Source organism: Myotis brandtii, unplaced genomic scaffold (genome assembly GCF_000412655.1).
Source record: "Myotis brandtii unplaced genomic scaffold, ASM41265v1 scaffold253, whole genome shotgun sequence".
Lineage (NCBI taxonomy): Eukaryota > Metazoa > Chordata > Mammalia > Chiroptera > Vespertilionidae > Myotis > Myotis brandtii.
The window spans coordinates 1,046,171-1,065,631 of NW_005359590.1; the positions used below are offsets into that span (position 1 = coordinate 1,046,171).

The following is a 19,461-nucleotide window of genomic DNA, read 5'->3' on the forward strand; positions in this document are numbered from 1 at the left end:
TTGTTTTTTTATCACTGTGTTGTCTGGGGATATTCCCTGTGATACAACTGACGGGTTGTACAAGAGGAAAAAACAGGCACTAGGCGATAGAAGATCTGAATTCTAGTGTATTCTGACATTCTCAAGCTGTTTTACAGTGGGAAAATCATTTAATCTTTCTGGAGTTCAGTGGCTCAGTTGTAAACTGCAGGATTGCATGAGTGTGCTTCCTGCTTGTAACAGCGTGTTATAACTAATGGAGTGCTACACAAGAAGCAGGCATGAGTAGAGAATGACCATTCCTATTTACTGAGCAACTACTAAGCACTGTGACCCAAGAATATGACATACATAACCTCCAATGCTCACAACAAGGAACCCAGGAAAGGAGTAAGGGACTAAGGCAATGATGGCGAACCTTTTGAGCTCAGCGTGTCAGCATTTTGAAAAACCCTAACTTAACTCTGGTGCTGTGTCACATATAGAAATTTTTTGATATTTGCAACCATAGTAAAACAAAGACTTCTATTTTTGATATTTATTTTATATATTTAAATGCCATTTAACAAAGAAAAATCAACCAAAAAAAATGAGTTCGCGTGTCACCTCTGACACCTCTGACACGCGTGTCAGAGGTTCGCTATCACTGGACTAAGGCAAAGGGGAAAAACAAACAAACAAGCAAACAAACAAAAACTATGATGATATCCAACTGTGACTCTATTAAGTGAGAACTTAATAATAAGCAAGAACTCAAAAAAAAAAAATCCAAAGGGAAGGAAATCTTTTTGGGGAGGAAGATGAGTACATCTTTACATTCAATTTCGAACTTTCTGATTTGCATTGACAACCTATGGAAGAGATGGAGATGATTTGAAAATCCATTATGACATGGAATTAGCAAACCAGGATTTAGTGAGCGCTTCATGTGTGCGAGTCAGACGCATATGCCCAGGTTACACACAGGGTCTCTAAGGAAACCAGCCACCGAGCAGATGTGCTACCCCAATCATTCCAGGCAGGCACTTTCTTTCACTGGTATCTTCTGGAGGCAAAGGCTCACATCCGTGTATCGTAGCTACAGAATAAACCTGCAAGCCTAGCACCTGAGGCTAATTGCCTTCTGCCTCCTCCTCAGGCCGATCTCCGGTAGGTAAAGGCCAGCAGAGCATCTGTGCACACACAGCGAGCATTTCCATCAAAGTCTCCACTGCCTGCTGCTGCCGGCATCCCCCGTCCTAGTCTTCAGCCAAACCAGCCTTGCTCCCTGTTCTCCCGACACAGCTCATGCCCGTGGCGGCCATGATTTTGCCACATCTCTCAGCCCTCCTGCACGCTTATAACTGACAGCCCAGCTCCAGCCGCCTCTCGTCCTCTGAGAAACCTGCCCGGCAACGACAGCAGCCTCCTCAGTCCCTCAAGCCCACCCCAGCCCGGGAGCCAGTGCTAGCAGAAAACAAGCCATTCCTCTGCCTATTTTTAAAATTGCATGCCGACTGGTATTATCAATTATTAGTATTCTGTCCAGAGTCCCTCCCACAGATATTTATAAAACGTGCCCTTCTATCCCCCAAATTGCTCTAAATTTTTCTGTCTTCGCTGGTTAGACAGGTCAAGCCAGGCTTTACCCTCGGGCTCCTGTGCGTGCTGCTCCGAGGTCTGCAATGCTCTGCAGGGCTGCATCTTCCCTGGGAGGGGCCGCACACAGCCGCTGCTTCCTCCTGCAGACCTGCGTCAGATGCTGTCTCCTCCTGATCACACTGTCTGAGTGCTGCGTCCGCCCCTGTCATTCCCCAGCACATCGCCCTGTTTATTTTCTTCAATGCATCACAATCACCTGGAGTTACTGAATTCATTTATATATCATCAGTCTCTTTTCTCCTCTAAATGCAAACACGTCAAAGACCTTGTCTGTTGTATTTACAGACTGAGCTCAATACGTATTTTAAACGGATGTAAGTCCTGAGCACCCCCGCACCCGGCCTTGGGTACATATATTAATTAAACGCACCGGGAAATGTTTGTTACTTCTGAGGAAGGGTACCTGGCACACAGCATCAGGCGGGTCTCTCTCTGTAGCCCCACCAGATGTGTCTGGATGCAGATTGCGAACAATGGCTTTGGTTTGGTAGCAAATGTGCTATGAAACATGTCCCCGCAAAGGGCACCTCCCAGGGTCTAAATCTCCTTTGATCTTCAAGTAGCCCCACATTCTTGGGGCAAAAGATAAGCTTGTGACTTGCACCCTTTCCCTTTTACCATTTCCGGGCTCCTGCAAACAAGGGACACATCCTCAGGTGACCAGATGCATTCTGGGTTGTTTTGCAAAATATAAAGCATCAATACCTTTTCCCAGTTGCAAAGTTACATAAATGCTCTGAGAGCGTACACATCAGTCCAATGTTGAAAGCTCCTCTGTAACGTTGGCATCCCATACCCCCTCCCTCCACCAACCTGTGACCACTCATCTCAGACAGAATCCCCGTGTGAGGCATCAGCTCGAAAACACAGCATTGAAGGCCTCGTCTCCCTTCTTTTTAAAAAAATATATTTTTATTGATTTCAGAGAGGGAGAGAGAGCTAGAAATATCAGTGATGAGGAAAATCATTGATTGGCTGCCTCCTGCACGCCCTCTGGCATGTGCCCTTGACTGGAATCGAACTTGGGACTATTCAGTCCGCAGGCTGACGTTCTATCCCCTGAGCAAAGCCGGCTCGAGTTTGTCTTTTTTTTATTAGTTTAATATCAGGGAAAGCAAAGGCCCATTTCCCCCCAATTCGCTTTTAAAAAGAGTTTTTCTTATAAAACAAATACATAGCCATTATTGGAAAACGGAAAAACACAAGAGATTTAGAAAACAAAAAGCTCCTATAATCCTTCTGATGACAACCAAGTTAATCTTCACAGTAACTTTTCAAGTGCCTTTTGGGTGTGTAATATCATGCTGGGAAGATAACATTAACTAACACACATAACCATTTGCTGGGCCCCGCATAAATGCTGGCCTTCTGAGGTACTTTCTCATTATCCACACTGCAAGATTTGTTCCTCCTCCGCCCAACATCCTGAAGAGAATGGAGTCATCCTAATGTTTCCCATTACTCACATGCCATCTTTTAAGGCTATTACATATCTCTGGTATGTCATACAGAGCCGTTTTGTTATTATTTTAAACAGTGCTGTCTTTTTAAAACTGCTGCTCTAGGTGCATAAAATAAATTGCCAGGCCAATATCCTTCTGATCATAAGGAGTGAACAGAGAAAAAAATGTAAGAAATGAAAGATGAAGAAACAAGGAACCTTTTTTTTTTTACTTTGTCACTGAGTAAGGACATAGACAACCACTGTCCACACCGAGTCAGAAGCACCCTGGGTGGCAGGAGAGGAGAGGCAAGAAAAGGGCCCTTCTCCACAGGACAGCTGTTTACTTGCCATCTCCAAAGGGTGAAAGGAACTTGTCGGAAATGAGGACTTGGGTAGGTCATCTTACATGTGCTTTTTGTAAAGTGAGTTTTATCTAAGTATAATTTCTATATACACATGAAATGTCACCGTTTTGGTGTGCCGATGACAGGGTTTGGTAATTGTGCATATATAGTCCCCAAAGCACTTCCATTGCAGACACTATTTTCAGGAGCTACTTAACCACCTTGGCTGCTCACTTGCTTCTTTTTCTAGCCTGCCCTCCTGGAATGAACACCTTTGAGACCAATCCCCAGGTACCTAGCGCAGTTCTGAGAAAGTAAAGACAATGAACTGGACTGAACTTAATTAATATACTCTGGAATTCACAGAGTTATTAAATCTCAGAGTTGAGCAGAACCCAGAAGTTATATTGCAGAACTACCTAATCACTGATTCAATACCCTTGAATCACTTGTGACACAGGTTTAGAAAATGCCTCTCAATGTATAGAGCCCAGAGTGGCACTGTGCTTTATTTAACATTTGGGCCAGTTTGGGCAGCCCCTGAGGGGCTCATGAAAGGAGGCCTCTTCCAGGATAAGAGTTCAGGATTTTTCTAGGAATGAGCAAGTTAGGAAATAGCTCCTCTGCAAATTTATGCCACCAATGCTTGATGAGCAGCTAAATATAAGACATTTGAAATTCACTGAACCAAGATCCTTATTTCACAGATGAAAAAAACTTAAGGGCCAGAGTGATTACATGAATTGCCTTTTAAAAAGGGTAGGGGAGGAGCCAGGTGGAGGGAGAAAAAGGAGGGGGGGAATGAGGGATATATCTCAACAATGAAAAAAAACAAAAACAAAACAGCTATAACCCGGTGTCAGAATCAAAGACTTAAATCCTGGTTCAAAAGTTAGATGCACTTTTTACTGTTTCTTGAGTATTTCTAACATTTTAGTACTCTCTAAATTGGAAGCATTATTAAGGTTCAGGTTCTTACTCAGTTGTTTCCCCCACCCCCAATGTGTGGTCACTACTAGGCAAAACCTATTAGGAAAATGGGGGGAGGGGAGAAGGGAGTCAATGAAGTCAAAGCAATAGCCTGCTCTCTCTGCTGACCCCTCCCTACCCTATGCTGATCACTACTCAACAGTGAGACATTCTGATTTACTTAGACTAGAAGAATTGGACTTGATTTTCCCACCTTAGTAATTTTTTGTACTATTTTTGCAAAGAATGTAGATAACCAGCAAATTTGGTAGGGGGAGGGGAGAAGGGAGTCAATGAAGTCAAAGCAATAGCCTGCTCTCTCTGCTGACCCCTCCCTACCCTATGCTGATCACTACTCAACAGTGAGACATTCTGATTTACTTAGACTAGAAGAATTGGACTTGATTTTCCCACCTTAGTAATTTTTTGTACTATTTTTGCAAAGAATGTAGATAACCAGCAAATTTGACTACAGTTTCCCTGATTAGTGAGTGAATAGTATTTGCTAAGCAGATCCCTGCACTTGAATAAAATAGGCTCGATGTTGTGTGGAAGGAGAAACAGATAATTATGTAGATCCCTAAGGAATTTTTAGAAGACATCTCTTTTTAATAAATGTGGTTCTATTGATGGAAATTGGAAGGAAAGACAGAGGTCTGTGGACATAGCAGGGCCATGAGGATGCTCAATGAGCTGAGTCATGCTACCCCAAGGTACTGAACCAATGTTCATGAAGAAATGTCAGAATCAGTGTGGAGTAATACAGAGTACTGAAATCTGAGGCTGGAGGTCTGGATTTGAGTTTCAACTTTGCTGCATAATCATAGGTGAGTCATTTTACCCCTTTTGGCCCCGATTTCCCTTTCTATAAAATGAGAGAATTGAGGTGGATGAATGCTTGATTCCTTTTATGTTTTTTTGCTAGTTGTTCAAGAGATATTAACATAGTTCCTTTCCTGTCACTGTTATCATGAAATCTCACAGCTCTGGGACTCTCTCAACACAGATAATTCTCAACACAGCCCAAATTCTAAAATTAAATGTCTAAGGAAAATGGGTAAATATGCAGAAAAGCCCTAAGACCAAGAGGACCCCAGCTGGCTGAAAAGAGAATTCAAACTTTCCATTCTCTCATGTCCATTTCCTACCTTTCTGGATCACTCCCACTCTACTTCACTTCTAAGAATTCAGGACACCAATCTATTGAGCCTGCTGTTTCTTCATTGTCCCTCAAAACACAGATATTCAGGAAAAAAATTTCCTATAATCTTTCCACCGATAGACAACCAAGTTAATTTTCACAGTAACTTTTCAACCTGGTTAGGCACGTACAGGAGGCAACTGATGGATGTTTCTCTCACCTCTCTCTCTCTTTCTCTCTCTTCCCTCTCTCTCACTTTCTCTCTCTCTCTCTCAAATTCTTAAAAACATATCCTCAGGTGAGGGTAAATAAATAAATAGATAATACCTTACAGGAAGTTAGCTTTAAAACAGGTTTCCTGTTGGGCCTCTAAATAGTGTTCTTACCTATATAGGTTAGCCGTGGTCGGCAAACCGTGGCTCGCGAGCCACATGTGGCTCTTTGGCCCCTTCAGTGTGGCTCTTCCACAAAATACCACGTGCGGGTGCGCACATACAGTGCGATTGAAACTTCGTGGCCCATGCGCAGAAGTCGGTATTTTGTGGAAGAGCCGGTATTTTGTGGAAGAGCAACACTGAAGGGGCCAAAGAGCCACATGTGGCTCACGAGCTGCGGTTTGCCGACCACGGGTTAGGGGATTTGATGCTAACTTCTAAGTGATACACCCAAGGCTCATTTGTTTCATTTAATTTTAGGCCATCAACATAGAATGGTAGGTATAATTGTGGAAGGTTACCTTCAAGAACTCATACTATATTTCCCTCTGTTTGGGGAAAGCACCTTTGAGGCAAATCAGAAACAGATTTTCAGATGAAGAAACAATAGAGACAGCAAGTGACCTGACCAAGCTCACAGACAGTGAATACAAGGCAATTCTTATGTCTCTGAGAACTGGTACTTTCACTAGAAAACCCCAGAAAGTAGAATCTCTTTTCTTAGTAGATCTTTTCTATGAAAATGACTAATTTCCTTCATTAAGTAGGACCCAGGAATGGAGCTCAGATCCAGAAACATTTTGCTTATGGTGGAGATGGGTTAGCTAGGCCCCATCACCAAGAAACATGGCAGGACAGGGCTGAACAACCATTTTGTGGCCCTGGAATAAAGCAAAGCTGATTCTGCTGAAAAGGAATAAGACTGTTCAAAACATGTTTGTACAGTGCGCTAACCAAATACACCACAGGAAGTACACACAAAAGAGCCAGAAGAGCGATTCACACCTGGTTAGAGCATTACTCGCTTGGCTGAGGGTTATTTAGGGTGTCATGCAGGTTGAGACTAAGGTGAACAGGCCACTTCACAGATAGGGGCGGTGATTAGTAGTCTGTATAGAAACATATTCTGGAAGCCCTGGAGAGAGACACTGTCATTATGGGTGAGTTTAAAATGAGGATGATACATTTTCTTCTGGCTGGTGGGAACAGATATTATCATCCTAGCAAATAGTTTTCCAGAGGCATTGAATCTTCTTTAAAAATGTTCATTTATCTGTCAAACTGGCATCAAAGCAACCTACACCAATTATGACAGCCAGCCTCTCCTCTCAATGCCAGCCTCACATCCTCCTTGTGTTTTCCACCTGGCCAAGCATAGGAGGGTCCAGAGAGTCCCTGTGGCAAGTCTCCTCTCATCCTGAAGAATATTTCCATGAAAATCAAACCAAAACTGAGTAGGAAAGAGAGGTAGACTTATGTTTAGTTTCAACACTTGGATATTCATTAACCTCGCCCACACCCAATTGCTTTTGGCTCTGGCACATAAGGCTTACAGTTATGACAATGTCTGGTATTCTTTCTTTACCTTTGCCTGGCTCTAAAGATAAAGCCAATTCTGCTGCAGTTGCCAGAGAACTCTGTGATTTGTAGATACCCATTTTCAGAAACCTGGTGTGTTTGAAAGGCTGCTTAGTGAGTGACTCTGGATCCTTAGCATCCTCACATCTTTTCCCTTCTTGAGCGAATGTTTGATGGGTCGTGCAGCTAGGAGCTGCACCCACCATTGGGGTGGATAGGAATGGGATGAACGAAAAGTCAGTGGCCCCATCGCAGCAGCTTTTTAAAACAGCTGGGAAAGAAACAATACACACCCCTGCGTCTGAACCAGCTTACTTGCTGGGCTTGTCATGCAGGTGACTCCTGATGAAGCAAAAGAGCCCAGTTCATTTTACAGAGGTCTAAATAATACTCTGACGTTACAAAGTCATTTGAAATTCCTAGAATTTGTTTCTAAACACCCTAATCTCAATATACTTACTTGCTTGTAAAATATTATTCCTAAGTGTTCCACATATACACAAAGGACAGAACAGAATCTTCAGTAAAAGTCTCTTAGAATTACTGAAGTCATGGTGTAGTGCAAACAAAGGGAGTCCACGGCTGCTATGAGACAATGGCTTAGTTCACACGAGGTACTGTGATGGTTCAAAGACAGACAAAAGGCAGACACCCAAGAGGGACTTCAGAGGAGACTTGGTATTTTCATGAAGTGTTTTGGTGTCACAACAAAACCTTAGGATTTTAATTACACAGGAGATCAATCATCTTTTCTTCCCATTGTTTGCAAAAAACAAAACAAAACAACCAAAAACAAACAAAACACACCCAAAGACTTACAGTGGGGCCTTGACTTACGAGTGTCTCGACTAACGAGTTTTTTGAGATACCAGCTGTCTCTCGGCCGATTTTTTGCATTGAGTTGATAGAATAATTTGAGTTAATGAGCTCCTTAACGAGCTCGGTCTCAGAACGAATTAAACTTGTAAGTCAAGGCCCACTGTAGTTTTAAAAACTGTCAGTCTTTCTTATGTAACAGATCATTCTTCCTAAACACCTGTGTGGCTTTATTTACTCTAACTGGGCAATTAAACAGAATCCCACCACCCTCTGTGGCTACTTTCCTTTCAGAGCTCAGTGTAATCAAGAGATTTGGGACTTGCTTACTAATGAGCCAGGTGGTGCTAGGTGCCCAGGCTAACACGGGGAACTGGACACAACCCAGTTTTCAAGGAGCTTATACTCTAAAGGTAAAGACAGACCCAGAAAGAGGCAATTTCAACATGGTGTCTGTGTGCTAAGACAGGAGACAGCTCAGGAAGTACCTAGGAGGGAACCTAACCCATATTTTTTTCCAGAAAGAGGAAGAAATAAAAAAAGAGTTTATAGTACTAAATACAGTGATCTGTTAGGTTAAATAAGAATTTCTCTCCAAGTAAAATGGTGGTTGCCAGGGGCTGGGGTGAGGGAAATGGGGGGATATTGGTTAAAAGGTACAAACATCTAGCTATAAGTCCTGTGAATTTAATATACAACATAGTGATTGTAGTTAATAATACTGTGCTATATCCCCGAAGGTTGCCAAGAGGGTAGATCACACACACACATACATACACACACACACACACACATACAGTGGTAATTATGTGAGGTAATGGATGTGTTAACTTACCTAATTGTGATAATTATTTTGTAATGTATTATGTCTTAAACTAGAGGCCCGGTGCACGAAATTCGTGCACGGGGGGTTGGAAGGGGTGGAAGGGGCGGTGTCCCTTAGCCCGGCCTGCACCCTCTCCAATCTGGGACCCCTCTTGGGATCTCCGACTACCTGTGGGATCAGACCTAAACTGGCAGTCGGACATCCCTCTCGCAATCCAGGACCACAGGCTCCTAACAACTCACCTGCCTGCCTGCCTAATGCCCCCAACTGCCCTCCCCTGCTGGCCTGGTCACCCCCAATTGCCCTCCCCTGCCAGCCTGAGTAAAATGGTGGTTGCCAGGGGCTGGGGTGAGGGAAATGGGGGGATATTGGTTAAAAGATACAAACATCCAGCTATAAGATAAGTCCTATGAATTTAATATACAACATGGTGACTGTAGTTAATAATACTGTGCTATATCCCCGAAGGTTGCCAAGAGGGTAGATCACACACACACACACACACACACACACACACACACACACACGCACACAGTGGTAATTATGTGAGGGAATGGATGTGTTAACTTACCTAATTGTGGTAATTATTTTGTAATGTATTATGTCTCAAACTAGAGGCCCGGTGCACGAAATTCATGCACGGGGGGGGGGGGCAGGGAAGGGGCAGTGTCCCTCAAAAAACTCAATTTAAATATGTGACAAAAGCTGACAACAGAAGCCGAAAACAAAGATACCAACAGTTTTCTCCAGCTTTGGAGAAGAATTCTTATGTGATCCCTGGTCACATGAATAAGACAGCCTTACATGATGTAGAATCATAATTTGAGCCAATGACATAAAGAATCAGACATGACTGATTTGGGAGGTTTCATGTTATTTACTGTTATTCACACAGTGGGAGGTGGGTCTTAGTGGAACTAGAGAGCCTGACTTACAAAAAATAAATCTGAATTTTAATGCTCTTACCAGTAAATTGGGAGAAGAGGTCAGAGAAAAGACATATGGTGATTGTAATTTAAAATGACATCAGCTCCAGATAAGCAATAGACATTTGATCCCAGGCAAAATTATTTACCATGTTGCTGGATCGACTATGCACTCAAATGGAATTATCTGACCAAATGGGACTGATAATGGTCAGAGACAAAAAATGAAAAGGTCAGCGCAGCCCAGGAAGGAGGAAAGATTCTTCTCCTAATTAATAGCCTGAGAGAAGGAGCCAGTTGAAGCGTGTTTGGCAACTTGCCTCAAGTCAGACAGTTGCACTTGCCTCCAAGAGCCTCCTCTCTCTGAACATGGAGGAGAGTAAGAAAGTTGCCCACATCCTGAGTTATTACTGATCAAGACATAAGTGAAAGTCATTTGATATGAATGAGCCTGAAAATAGAGAAATACAGATATCTGGTACCTAGAGGCAAGTATTTTTTCAAAAAGATTATCTTATGGTAATTTTAATACCTAGACTATGATAAATGTTAGTTTATTTTATTGACTTTTAAAAAATAAGAGTGGGTAAAGAATAACACAAATAATCATTTAAAAAATTAGAAATCTCAGACAGGGAACGGTTTGGGAGCCACCATTCTCCTGTGTCAGTGGTGGTTTGGGGTAGGTCACAGCATGCGGAAGCATCAACCTCTGTCTACGTTTCTACCTACTGCACTCCCTGCCCCTGAAAAAATTAGTCCAAAGCTCATTCAAGAGTCAGATATAAACCTTCTGCCTTTAAAAAAACATATGAATGTGCTTTCTATGTCACATTTAGAAGGAAAGAGACAAGATATTTTTTAAAGGTAAGATGGAAAAGCCACTATTTTGCTTTTCTTTGCTCTTCCTGACTTTCTCCAAATAAACTTAGATGCACTTTGGTGAAGCCTGGTGTTAGAAGCAAGCAATGTCAAAGTGATGATTTCAGGGGGATCTGGGAGACAGCAGAACAAATCAATGTATTTCATCATGGCCGACAACAGATTTAAGAGCTCACTAAATACTACAGATCACTTTTAAAAATGACACTCTGTGTTCTCAATGTCCCTACACCTCATTCTTCTCAAACCCTTATTCAGCTTAGAAAACAAAATAAAAACACAACCGAGCACGTCCTTGGAGTCTTTTCCTTTTGGGCCTACTCTGTCCTCACCTGTCCAAGTACATTTAAGGTTTCAAGGTCAAGTCTTGCATAAGAGAATCTGAGTGCTGGTCCCAAAGAAGGGCGTGTCCTCTGATGGTCAGAGGAGCCGACTCTGAGTGTTTCCTGTCTTCTGCTCATTATAATTACCTTTACCTACAATGGCTATGCTGTGGGTTAGGAGGAAGTACAACAAGGAAACACAGTATCTACTCAATTCTATAGTTGCACTACTTAGTATAAAAAACATATGAATGTACTTTTTTATGTCATATTTAGAAGGGAAGAGGCAGGATATTTTTTAAAGGTAAGATGGAGAAGCCACTATTTTGCTTTGCTTTGCTCTTCCTGACTTTCTCCAAATAAACTCAGATGCACTTTGGTGAAGCCTGGTGTTAGAAGCAAGCAATGTCAAAGTGATGATTTCAGGGGGATCTGGGAGACAGCAGAACAAATCAATGTATTTCATCATGGCCGACAACAGATTTAAGAGCTCACTAAATACTACAGATCACTTTTAAAAATGACACTCTGTGTTCTCAATGTCCCTACACCTCATTCTTCTCAAACCCTTATTCAGCTTAGAAAACAAAATAAAAACACAACCGAGCACGTCCTTGGAGTCTTTTCCTTTTGGGCCTACTCTGTCCTCACCTGTCCAAGTACATTTAAGGTTGCAAGGTCAAGTCATAAGAGAATCTGAGTGCTGGTCCCAAAGACAGGCGTGTCCTCTGATGGTCAGAGGAGCCGACTCTGAGTGTTTCTTGTCTTCTGTTCATTATAATTATCTTTACCTACAATGGCTATGCCGTGGGTTGGAAGGAAGTACAACAAGAGATACAGTATCTACTCAATTCTATAGTTGCACTACTTAGTATTTAAGTAACTTGACCAGTTGGTAAATATACCAACTGGCCAAGTTACTTAAATACTCAGCCTCAGCTTTGTCAACTGTAAAATGGGAGTGTTAAAGTATCTAGTTCTTAGGATTGCCGTGAAGATAAAATAAGATGATTCAGGTACAGGGTAGAATAGTGCCCCATACCTTGCCTAGTGACTGCTGCTATCGCTAGGATGATGAACACCAGAGAAGAGATAGCAAGCAGCATCATGAGAAGCAAACAAGAGCATTACAGATTTTGAAAGGTAAGTGAAACCAGTGTTTACCTTCAATTATTTACACTTTTGATAGATCATTGATTTGAGAACTATTTTACTCAGAACTTCATAGTCCGTGTCCTGGGGATTGTCTAACAATTTAAGATGAATCTCATCTATGGACTTTTTCCTTTATAGCAACTTGGGCAATCAGGAGTCTACCTCAAGGACCTCTGCTGAACTGCAGGGCAGAACTTTGTTCTGGCATTTACTCACCTCTTTCTTCTTCCTTCTCTCATCTGATTTGCAATACTTTCAAACACCCAGGTCCCTCACTGAGATAATGCTGTAGGCCTGATCTTCCTAAATGTTTCATATTTCAAAATTAACTCTTCCTATACCATTCTTCCCCATCTGGTAACTAGTCTCAACTAAAATTATGAATAGAGATAATGATGTTTAAATAGTACTTCATAATTTGAGAGGTCTTCTATGCACATTGTACATCATTTTGACTTCATAGCTGTTCTATGATGGCAAAGCAGGTGCTATCATTCCTATTTCCAGATTAGGAAACAGCCTCAGATGAATGACGTGGCTAGCTCTGTAGTCCACAAGACTTAAGTGATCTTACATTAGGAATTCACAGCTTCTGATTTGGTTTGTAAAGCCAAGCAGAACAGAAAACTAGTTGTTTAAAGTAATTCATACTAAGATGTGGATGACCAACTGCTTAAACCTACCAAGACATAAAAAAAAAGCCTGAAAAGGCTAATGAATTTAGCTATAGACTAAAAGTAGGTGTGGGGGGTTTAGATTTTTTGAGTAGAGAGTCTTTCTGACATTTGCTGCCCATACCTGCTGACCTGCATGCCAGCCCTAAGCTGAGAAGTCTCCAGGTGTCTGCTGAGGCTGAGAGGAGAGTAAACCTATGCTCAGGGACTATTTCATTCTCACATCCTGCTCCTTCCAGTGGTGGGCAACCTGCGGCTCGCGAGCCACATGCGGCTCTTTGGCCCCTTGAGTGTGGCTCTTCCACAAAATACTGATTTCTGTGCATGGGCCACGAAGTTTCAATCGCACTGTATGTGCGTGCTCCCACGTAGAATTTTGTGGAAGAGCCACACTCAAGGGGCCAAAGAGCCGCATGTGGCTCACGAGCTGCGGTTTGCTGACCACGGCCTAGGGAATCTGTGTGCCTTTCCTATCACAAGCAAGGGTTACGCTCCATTTTATCTTAAATTCATATACATTTTTCACTCCATTCCATGTTTATTTTTATGTAAAATTAAAAAAAATAAAATAGAGTGAAACGTTTACTGTATTAATCCTGGTATATAGTAGCATCATCGCAGTTTAAGAAGGTGCTATGAAGTCCACTAAGAGTCCCACATACAGATGTCTTTTCATTTAAATTTATGTCATATAAATATATATATGTCACATATATAAATCATATACATATATATTTGTGTATATATGGGGGGAAATTTAACCTTTTGATTTCATAGCTTCAAAAATAGTCGTGGATCACTAAGTCAACCCTCTCTTTACCGCCACAATTCAGGCTCCAGTTTTCATGTAATTCCGCCCAAGACCCAAGACCAAGCAGGGACTCTCTCGGAATCGCCCCACTTCGCTCTGGGCATCCTGGTGATGGCTTCAACAGGAAACGCGCCCCACTGGCTTACCCTGGCTGCCATAGAAAGACACCTTAGGCAGCTTCCACTCATTTCCTACTTAATGCCTATTATTTTCGCTGCTCAGTTGTTACATTTCTACAGGGGGATTTTGTGAAAAATAAAACCTCCTGTACATGGAAAGCCACAAAGAAAGGTATTTGGCAGAACGAACTGCTCTGCTGACAAAATGCATGCCGGCCTGTTGAAGGCAGAGCTGCGGGCGCTGGTGCAAAGCGTCCCACGGCCTGTGCACACTCCGCCCCCCGCCCCCGCACAACCTCGGAAATTAGCAGTTGCATCTCTGACTGGGCTCCATTGAGCATCCCACCCGCGGCTGCCCAGGAAGCACATACCAGCAAACAGAATGAAAGGGGCCTTTATGAACAGGAGTCGGTTATTCCTTAAACAGACTCCCACATAAAGACATTTTTGTTTCTGACTCGTTAGGGAAAACTGAGCTCCTTCTGAGCAGTCTTTGCAGCGGGAGGAGAAACTGACAGGGGAAGGAGGCTCCCTGGGGACGGAGGAGGGGCAGTGGGAAGTGCCAGGCCCTTTCTGAGGTGAAAGCTCCAGGGTTTGGTGGTGGGTAGGGAGTGGGGTCTAGGTGGTGGTGTCACTGTGGAGAGCAGGTGGCTGGACAACCACTCTTCCCCAGAAAGGGATCCGTCCACGCAAGGAACATTTCACAGAAATCTTAGTGCTCTGGGCTCCAGAAAAATCTCAGGGAACTAGGTGTTCTCTGAATAGACTTAATTTTTTATCTGTTTCTTCTCCTTTTCTTTTTCTCTAAACATCTACAATTTAAACTTTACAAGATTCAAGCAATTTTCTGCCCATCATACTACCCTAGTTTTTTTTTCCTCTTTTCCTAAAGAAGCAAAATCTCCTAAACCATTTCAGACATCCCAGAATCTGAATAAGTATACAGAAAAAGGCTAGAGGTTCACAATTTGACTTATTTGGCTGTCACATGATTAAACACACATGTGTACCTCACCCCCCTCCTACACACAGAGAAACCAAAGATATATAGTACAGTCTCAATTCATCCTTCATTAATTAAACATTTAATAAAATTTTATCACAATCTCACTAAATCCAGGTGCTACTACCACTTATGAAGAAAATGCCCTGGAAAAATAGTACAAAGAAAAAACGGTGGGGTTTTAGAGATTTGGATTCATTAAGAAATGGAGAGAAAATGATGCTTATCGCAATTCTTTATTAGCTTGATTAAAACAGAATCTCTACAGTAGGCAGGCATCGGCTGAAATGAATTCTTATCATTTTTAAAGAACTTCTCAGGATTTGAAAAATCCTTCCCAAGTTTAATTTATGAGGTCTCATTATGTTGCTTAAAAAGAACAAAAACTCATTGCCCTGAGAGAACCCACATCTCAGCACCTCTGGTAATGGCATTGATCTCCGCTGCTCTGTGGCCCTGGCCGCAGGTGTAACGACGTTATGAAGCAAGCACTAGTTTAATATCCTGTACACATCCCATACTGAGGGACTTAATTACCTGCCTGTGTTCGAAGGAAGAAGAGAGTCCCTGTGGATATCAAATAGTTATTGCCCCTCTATCAGCAATAAAAAGTTGTCCCTTTAAAACAAAGGGAGGTTTGTTAGGAATTGTGGGATTGTAAATCTTGGTTCCCACACATTAGTCTGTTTGCATGTTTGCTCCAGTGTCTTGAGCATTCTGCATCTATTGGAATCCCATCCTTTCAGGTCATTTTGTGGCCCTGGAACAAAGCAAAGCTGATTCTGCTGAAGAGGAATAAGACTGTTCAAAACATGTTTGTACAGTGTGCTAACCAAACACACCACAGGAAGTACACACAAAAGAGCCAGAAGAGCGATTCACACCTGGTTAGAGCATTACTCGCTTGGCTGAGGGTTATTTAGGGTGTCATGCAGGTTGAGACTAAGGTGAACAGGCCACTTCACAGATAGGGGCGGTGATTAGTAGTCTGTATAGAAACATGATATTAATAATAATAGTAACACTTCTTACCTACTTACCATGAGGCAGGCACTGTTCTAAGTACTTAAATTAACTTACTGCATTCTCACAACACTATGTGGTGGTACTAATATTACCCCCATTTTACATATTTGGAAATGGATGCACAGAGAGGTTAAGAAGCTTCCCCAAGGTCACACAGTCAATAGGTGACAAAGCTGGGATTTGAACCCCCACAATCTGGTTCCAGAGTCTGTACTTTTTGTCACTATACCATACAGCCTTTGAGGACTTTGGATCTAAAAAGACCTCAGAAATCATATCATCTTAATTCTCTTGTTTTATAGGAAAAAGAATGAGAGTCAATGGAAGTTAGGTGACTTTTCTTGGGACACAGAACTAGTTCTTAGAAAGTCCAGAGCAGAACCCAGATCACAAGCCTACATAAATGTATGATGTCTTGGTTAAGAAAGATCAGTAATGGCAGTAACAAAAGCAAAATTCATGGTTGGGGCATTCTGGTCGGTTAAAAGGATGAGAGGGAAGGAGGGACTAAGAACCATTCAAGAGACACTATTCTAAGAGCACAAAATCCCTGATGCTCTCCTGGACCTTTCCACTTACAAGTTCTATCCAAAGTAAGTCTTCCCTGGAGACTTGACTTGGGCTGGTGAACACACAATACAGCATACAAATGCCGTGTTGTAGAATTGTGCACCTGAAACCTATATAATTTTGTTAGCCAGTGTCAGCCCAATAAATTCAATAAAATGGAAACAAACAAAAACAAAGGAAGTCTTCCCTATTGCATCTCATGGCACCCTGTTCCTATCCTTCAGAGTCCTTCCATGTCACAATGTGTAATTGTATAGATAGTGGTATGTGTCTGTGTCACAGCTTAACTGTGAGCTCCAGGAGGACAGGGGCTAAATCTGTTTTGTTTGCCGAGAACCTGGTATGTAATACGTGCGCGATTAATATTTGTTAAATGAACTTACACCGAAGACTCAGCAAACACAGTGTTAAAGATGATCTTAGGCTGCTCTACATTTTGCCTAATAAACCTCTGTTCTTCACTGCTCATTACCTGGACCACATCCACTACTCAAGCAGAACATGTGCAAATGGACAAAGTCTCCATCAGCAGAAGTCTAGTTGGCTTACAAATCTACCTTTTATTCAGGGTCAGAAACCTACAGGGTTGACTGATTATAATGTTAAATCTTGATAATCAAACTAAGTAGATGACCAGTCAGAAACATGTAAATTATGGAATACTGTTAGGAGGAATGCATTACTTTTAAATTCTGAGGGTAACTCAAAGTAGGTGAGCAGAGTTTGCCATAATACACTTCTTTGGGGACCTGCTTGAAAGATTAGAAAAAATAATATGTGTTTGGCATGTTCCCATTTGACCTGCACATTTATATGTAAAGAACTATATCAAAAGACCTTCAGGATGCTCAAAAACAAATTATTCTTTTAACATTTTAAACATTACTCTTACAATCTTGTTTACACATTAGTATATTATAATCACTTGCATTATTATCCACTGAGTAAAGGTCTGTTGAGTAAAATTAACTTCAATCAGTTGCTATCTGAAACAAAACGAACTGTGAATTAATGGAATTGAAATTAACATTTTTTTCACACTAGCTGAATTATAAACAGTTTTCTAAATTCTATTTCCTTGAGAATTATGTAGAATTTCTCCCAAAAGTGTAACACTTTCAACTCTTTCACAAAGAAGAAAACATTCAAGTCAGTAGCATTAACTTTCTGCCTAAGTGATCCTCTGCTTTAGTTTCTATTTTATAGCTGGATCCAAGTAAAATCTGTCTTATTTTTGTGTATACTAGAGGCCCAGTGCGTGAAATTCGTGCACTGGAGGGGGGGGGGTCCCTCAGCCCAGCCTGTGCCCTCTCACAGTCCAGGACCCCTTGGAGGATGTCTGTCTGCTGGCTTAGGCCCTCCCCCCTCCCCCCCAGGGGATTGGGCCTAAGCCGGAAGTCAGACATCCCTTTCCCAGTCCGGGGCTCTCACAGTCCAGGACCCCTTGCTCCTTACCATTTGCCTGCAGCGGAGGCGGGAGAGGCTCCCACTACCGCTGCTGCGCTCGCCAGGTGTGAGCCCACTGGTGAGCCCAGCTTCTGGCTGAGCGGCGCTCCCCCTGTGGGAGTGCACTGACCACCAGGGGGCAGCTCCTGCGTTGATCGTCTGCTCCTTGGTGGTCAGTGTGCATCATAGTGACCAGTCGTTCCACCGTTTGGTCGATTTGCATATTAGCCTTTTATTATATAGGATATGTTACTTATTTTGAGAAGCATAAATGATCAAAAAGATAGCCTGCAAAACGCAAGGTAAGTGTTCTCTCATGGGGACCACACCAGAGATGAACAACTACATTTTTATTTGTAGAAAATACCTTTGTGTAAGTTAGGATGGACAGATATTTTTTTGAAATTTGGATTCAGCACTTAGCCTCATCTTATCAAAAATGAAACTGCAGAATCTGTTCCTTTTTAAATGAAAGAGATAAAAGTCAACTTTATATTTTAAAAAGGCTCCCTCTTGAGATTTCTGTTTATGTAAGGACAGCTAAGCAGAACTGCGGGCAGCTGCTCTGTGCAGTGCTCACCAGCATGTATGACCACACCTTGGTGCCACAGCCAAATCTTATTAGGCCCCGACCTCGGCAGGTGTCTGAGACACTGTCAAAAATGCCCAGCCAGCGTGGCTCAGTGGTTGAGCATCAATCCATGAACCAGGAAGTCACAGGTTCAATCCCTGGTCAGGGCACAGAGCACATGCCTGGGTTGCAGGCTTGATCCCCAGTGAGGGGTGTGCAGGAGGCAGCTGATCAATGATTCTCTCTCATCATTGATGTTTCTTTCTATCTCTTTCTCTCCCTTTCCCTTCCTCTCTGAAGTCAATATAACTATGTTTTTTAAAAAAATGCTCTGGGGAATCGCTTCTATCCCACTGTTTTCCCATTATCACTCTGGCTTATTACTCTGTAACTTTAGTCTTCTTCCTTATTTTGGAGAGGGAAGTGGGGATTGCTTGATAGTGTTTAAAATAATATAATGTGTCTGATGATTGATAAGGGAATGATCAAAAATTTAGATTTGCTTTTATGATTAAAATAATCATGGCTAAATATCTCAATGGTATGTCTTTTTTATTAAAAAAAAAAAGCCCAATTTTTACTTTCAGGGAACAAAAAAACTTTCTTGATTAATTCTGAATTCCTTAATCAGAGGAAATTCTGATTTTAAAATACAGCATTTGCTAGATGTTAAGTAATAAAAAAGACACCAAATAAGGTTTAGGCGCCAATTCCCTAGAGCATGTTGCATCTCGAAGGAAGATTCCAGAGGAGATTGCAGGACAAGGAAACCAGTCCTGTCTTGGCCATTTGACAAATGGGATGCAATTTTCTGATGCTTTCCTCCCAGAGCTCAGCTAGTGCCTCTATGGAAAAATCGCTCCTTCTTTACCTATCTTCTCAGCAGTGGCTGGGTTTTGCTGGGAAGGGTGGTGACTGGGTATTTTGATGCCAGAGCATTTGGGGACTGTCTCTACTTTGATAGAAGAAATTTTGTAAATGAGAAATCATTTTGAAAGCCGG

General features: G+C 42.1%; 1 protein-coding gene across 2 annotated transcripts in view; it reads right to left on the reverse strand.

The window, feature by feature from the left end:
* Nucleotides 1-19,461, reverse strand: part of GNG2 (guanine nucleotide binding protein (G protein), gamma 2) — a 114,254-nt gene that overhangs the window by 29,782 nt on the left and 65,011 nt on the right. The window contains exon 1 of one of the 2 annotated variants that reach the window (XM_005867884.2): nucleotides 1,608-1,819. The exons of the other annotated variant lie outside the window; for it this stretch is intronic. Coding sequence (XP_005867946.1) covers nucleotides 1,608-1,662 — 55 coding nt within the window. The 5' untranslated portion in view covers nucleotides 1,663-1,819. Of the gene's footprint in view, nucleotides 1-1,607; nucleotides 1,820-19,461 lie in introns of those variants that run through there. 2 annotated transcript variants of the gene reach the window in all.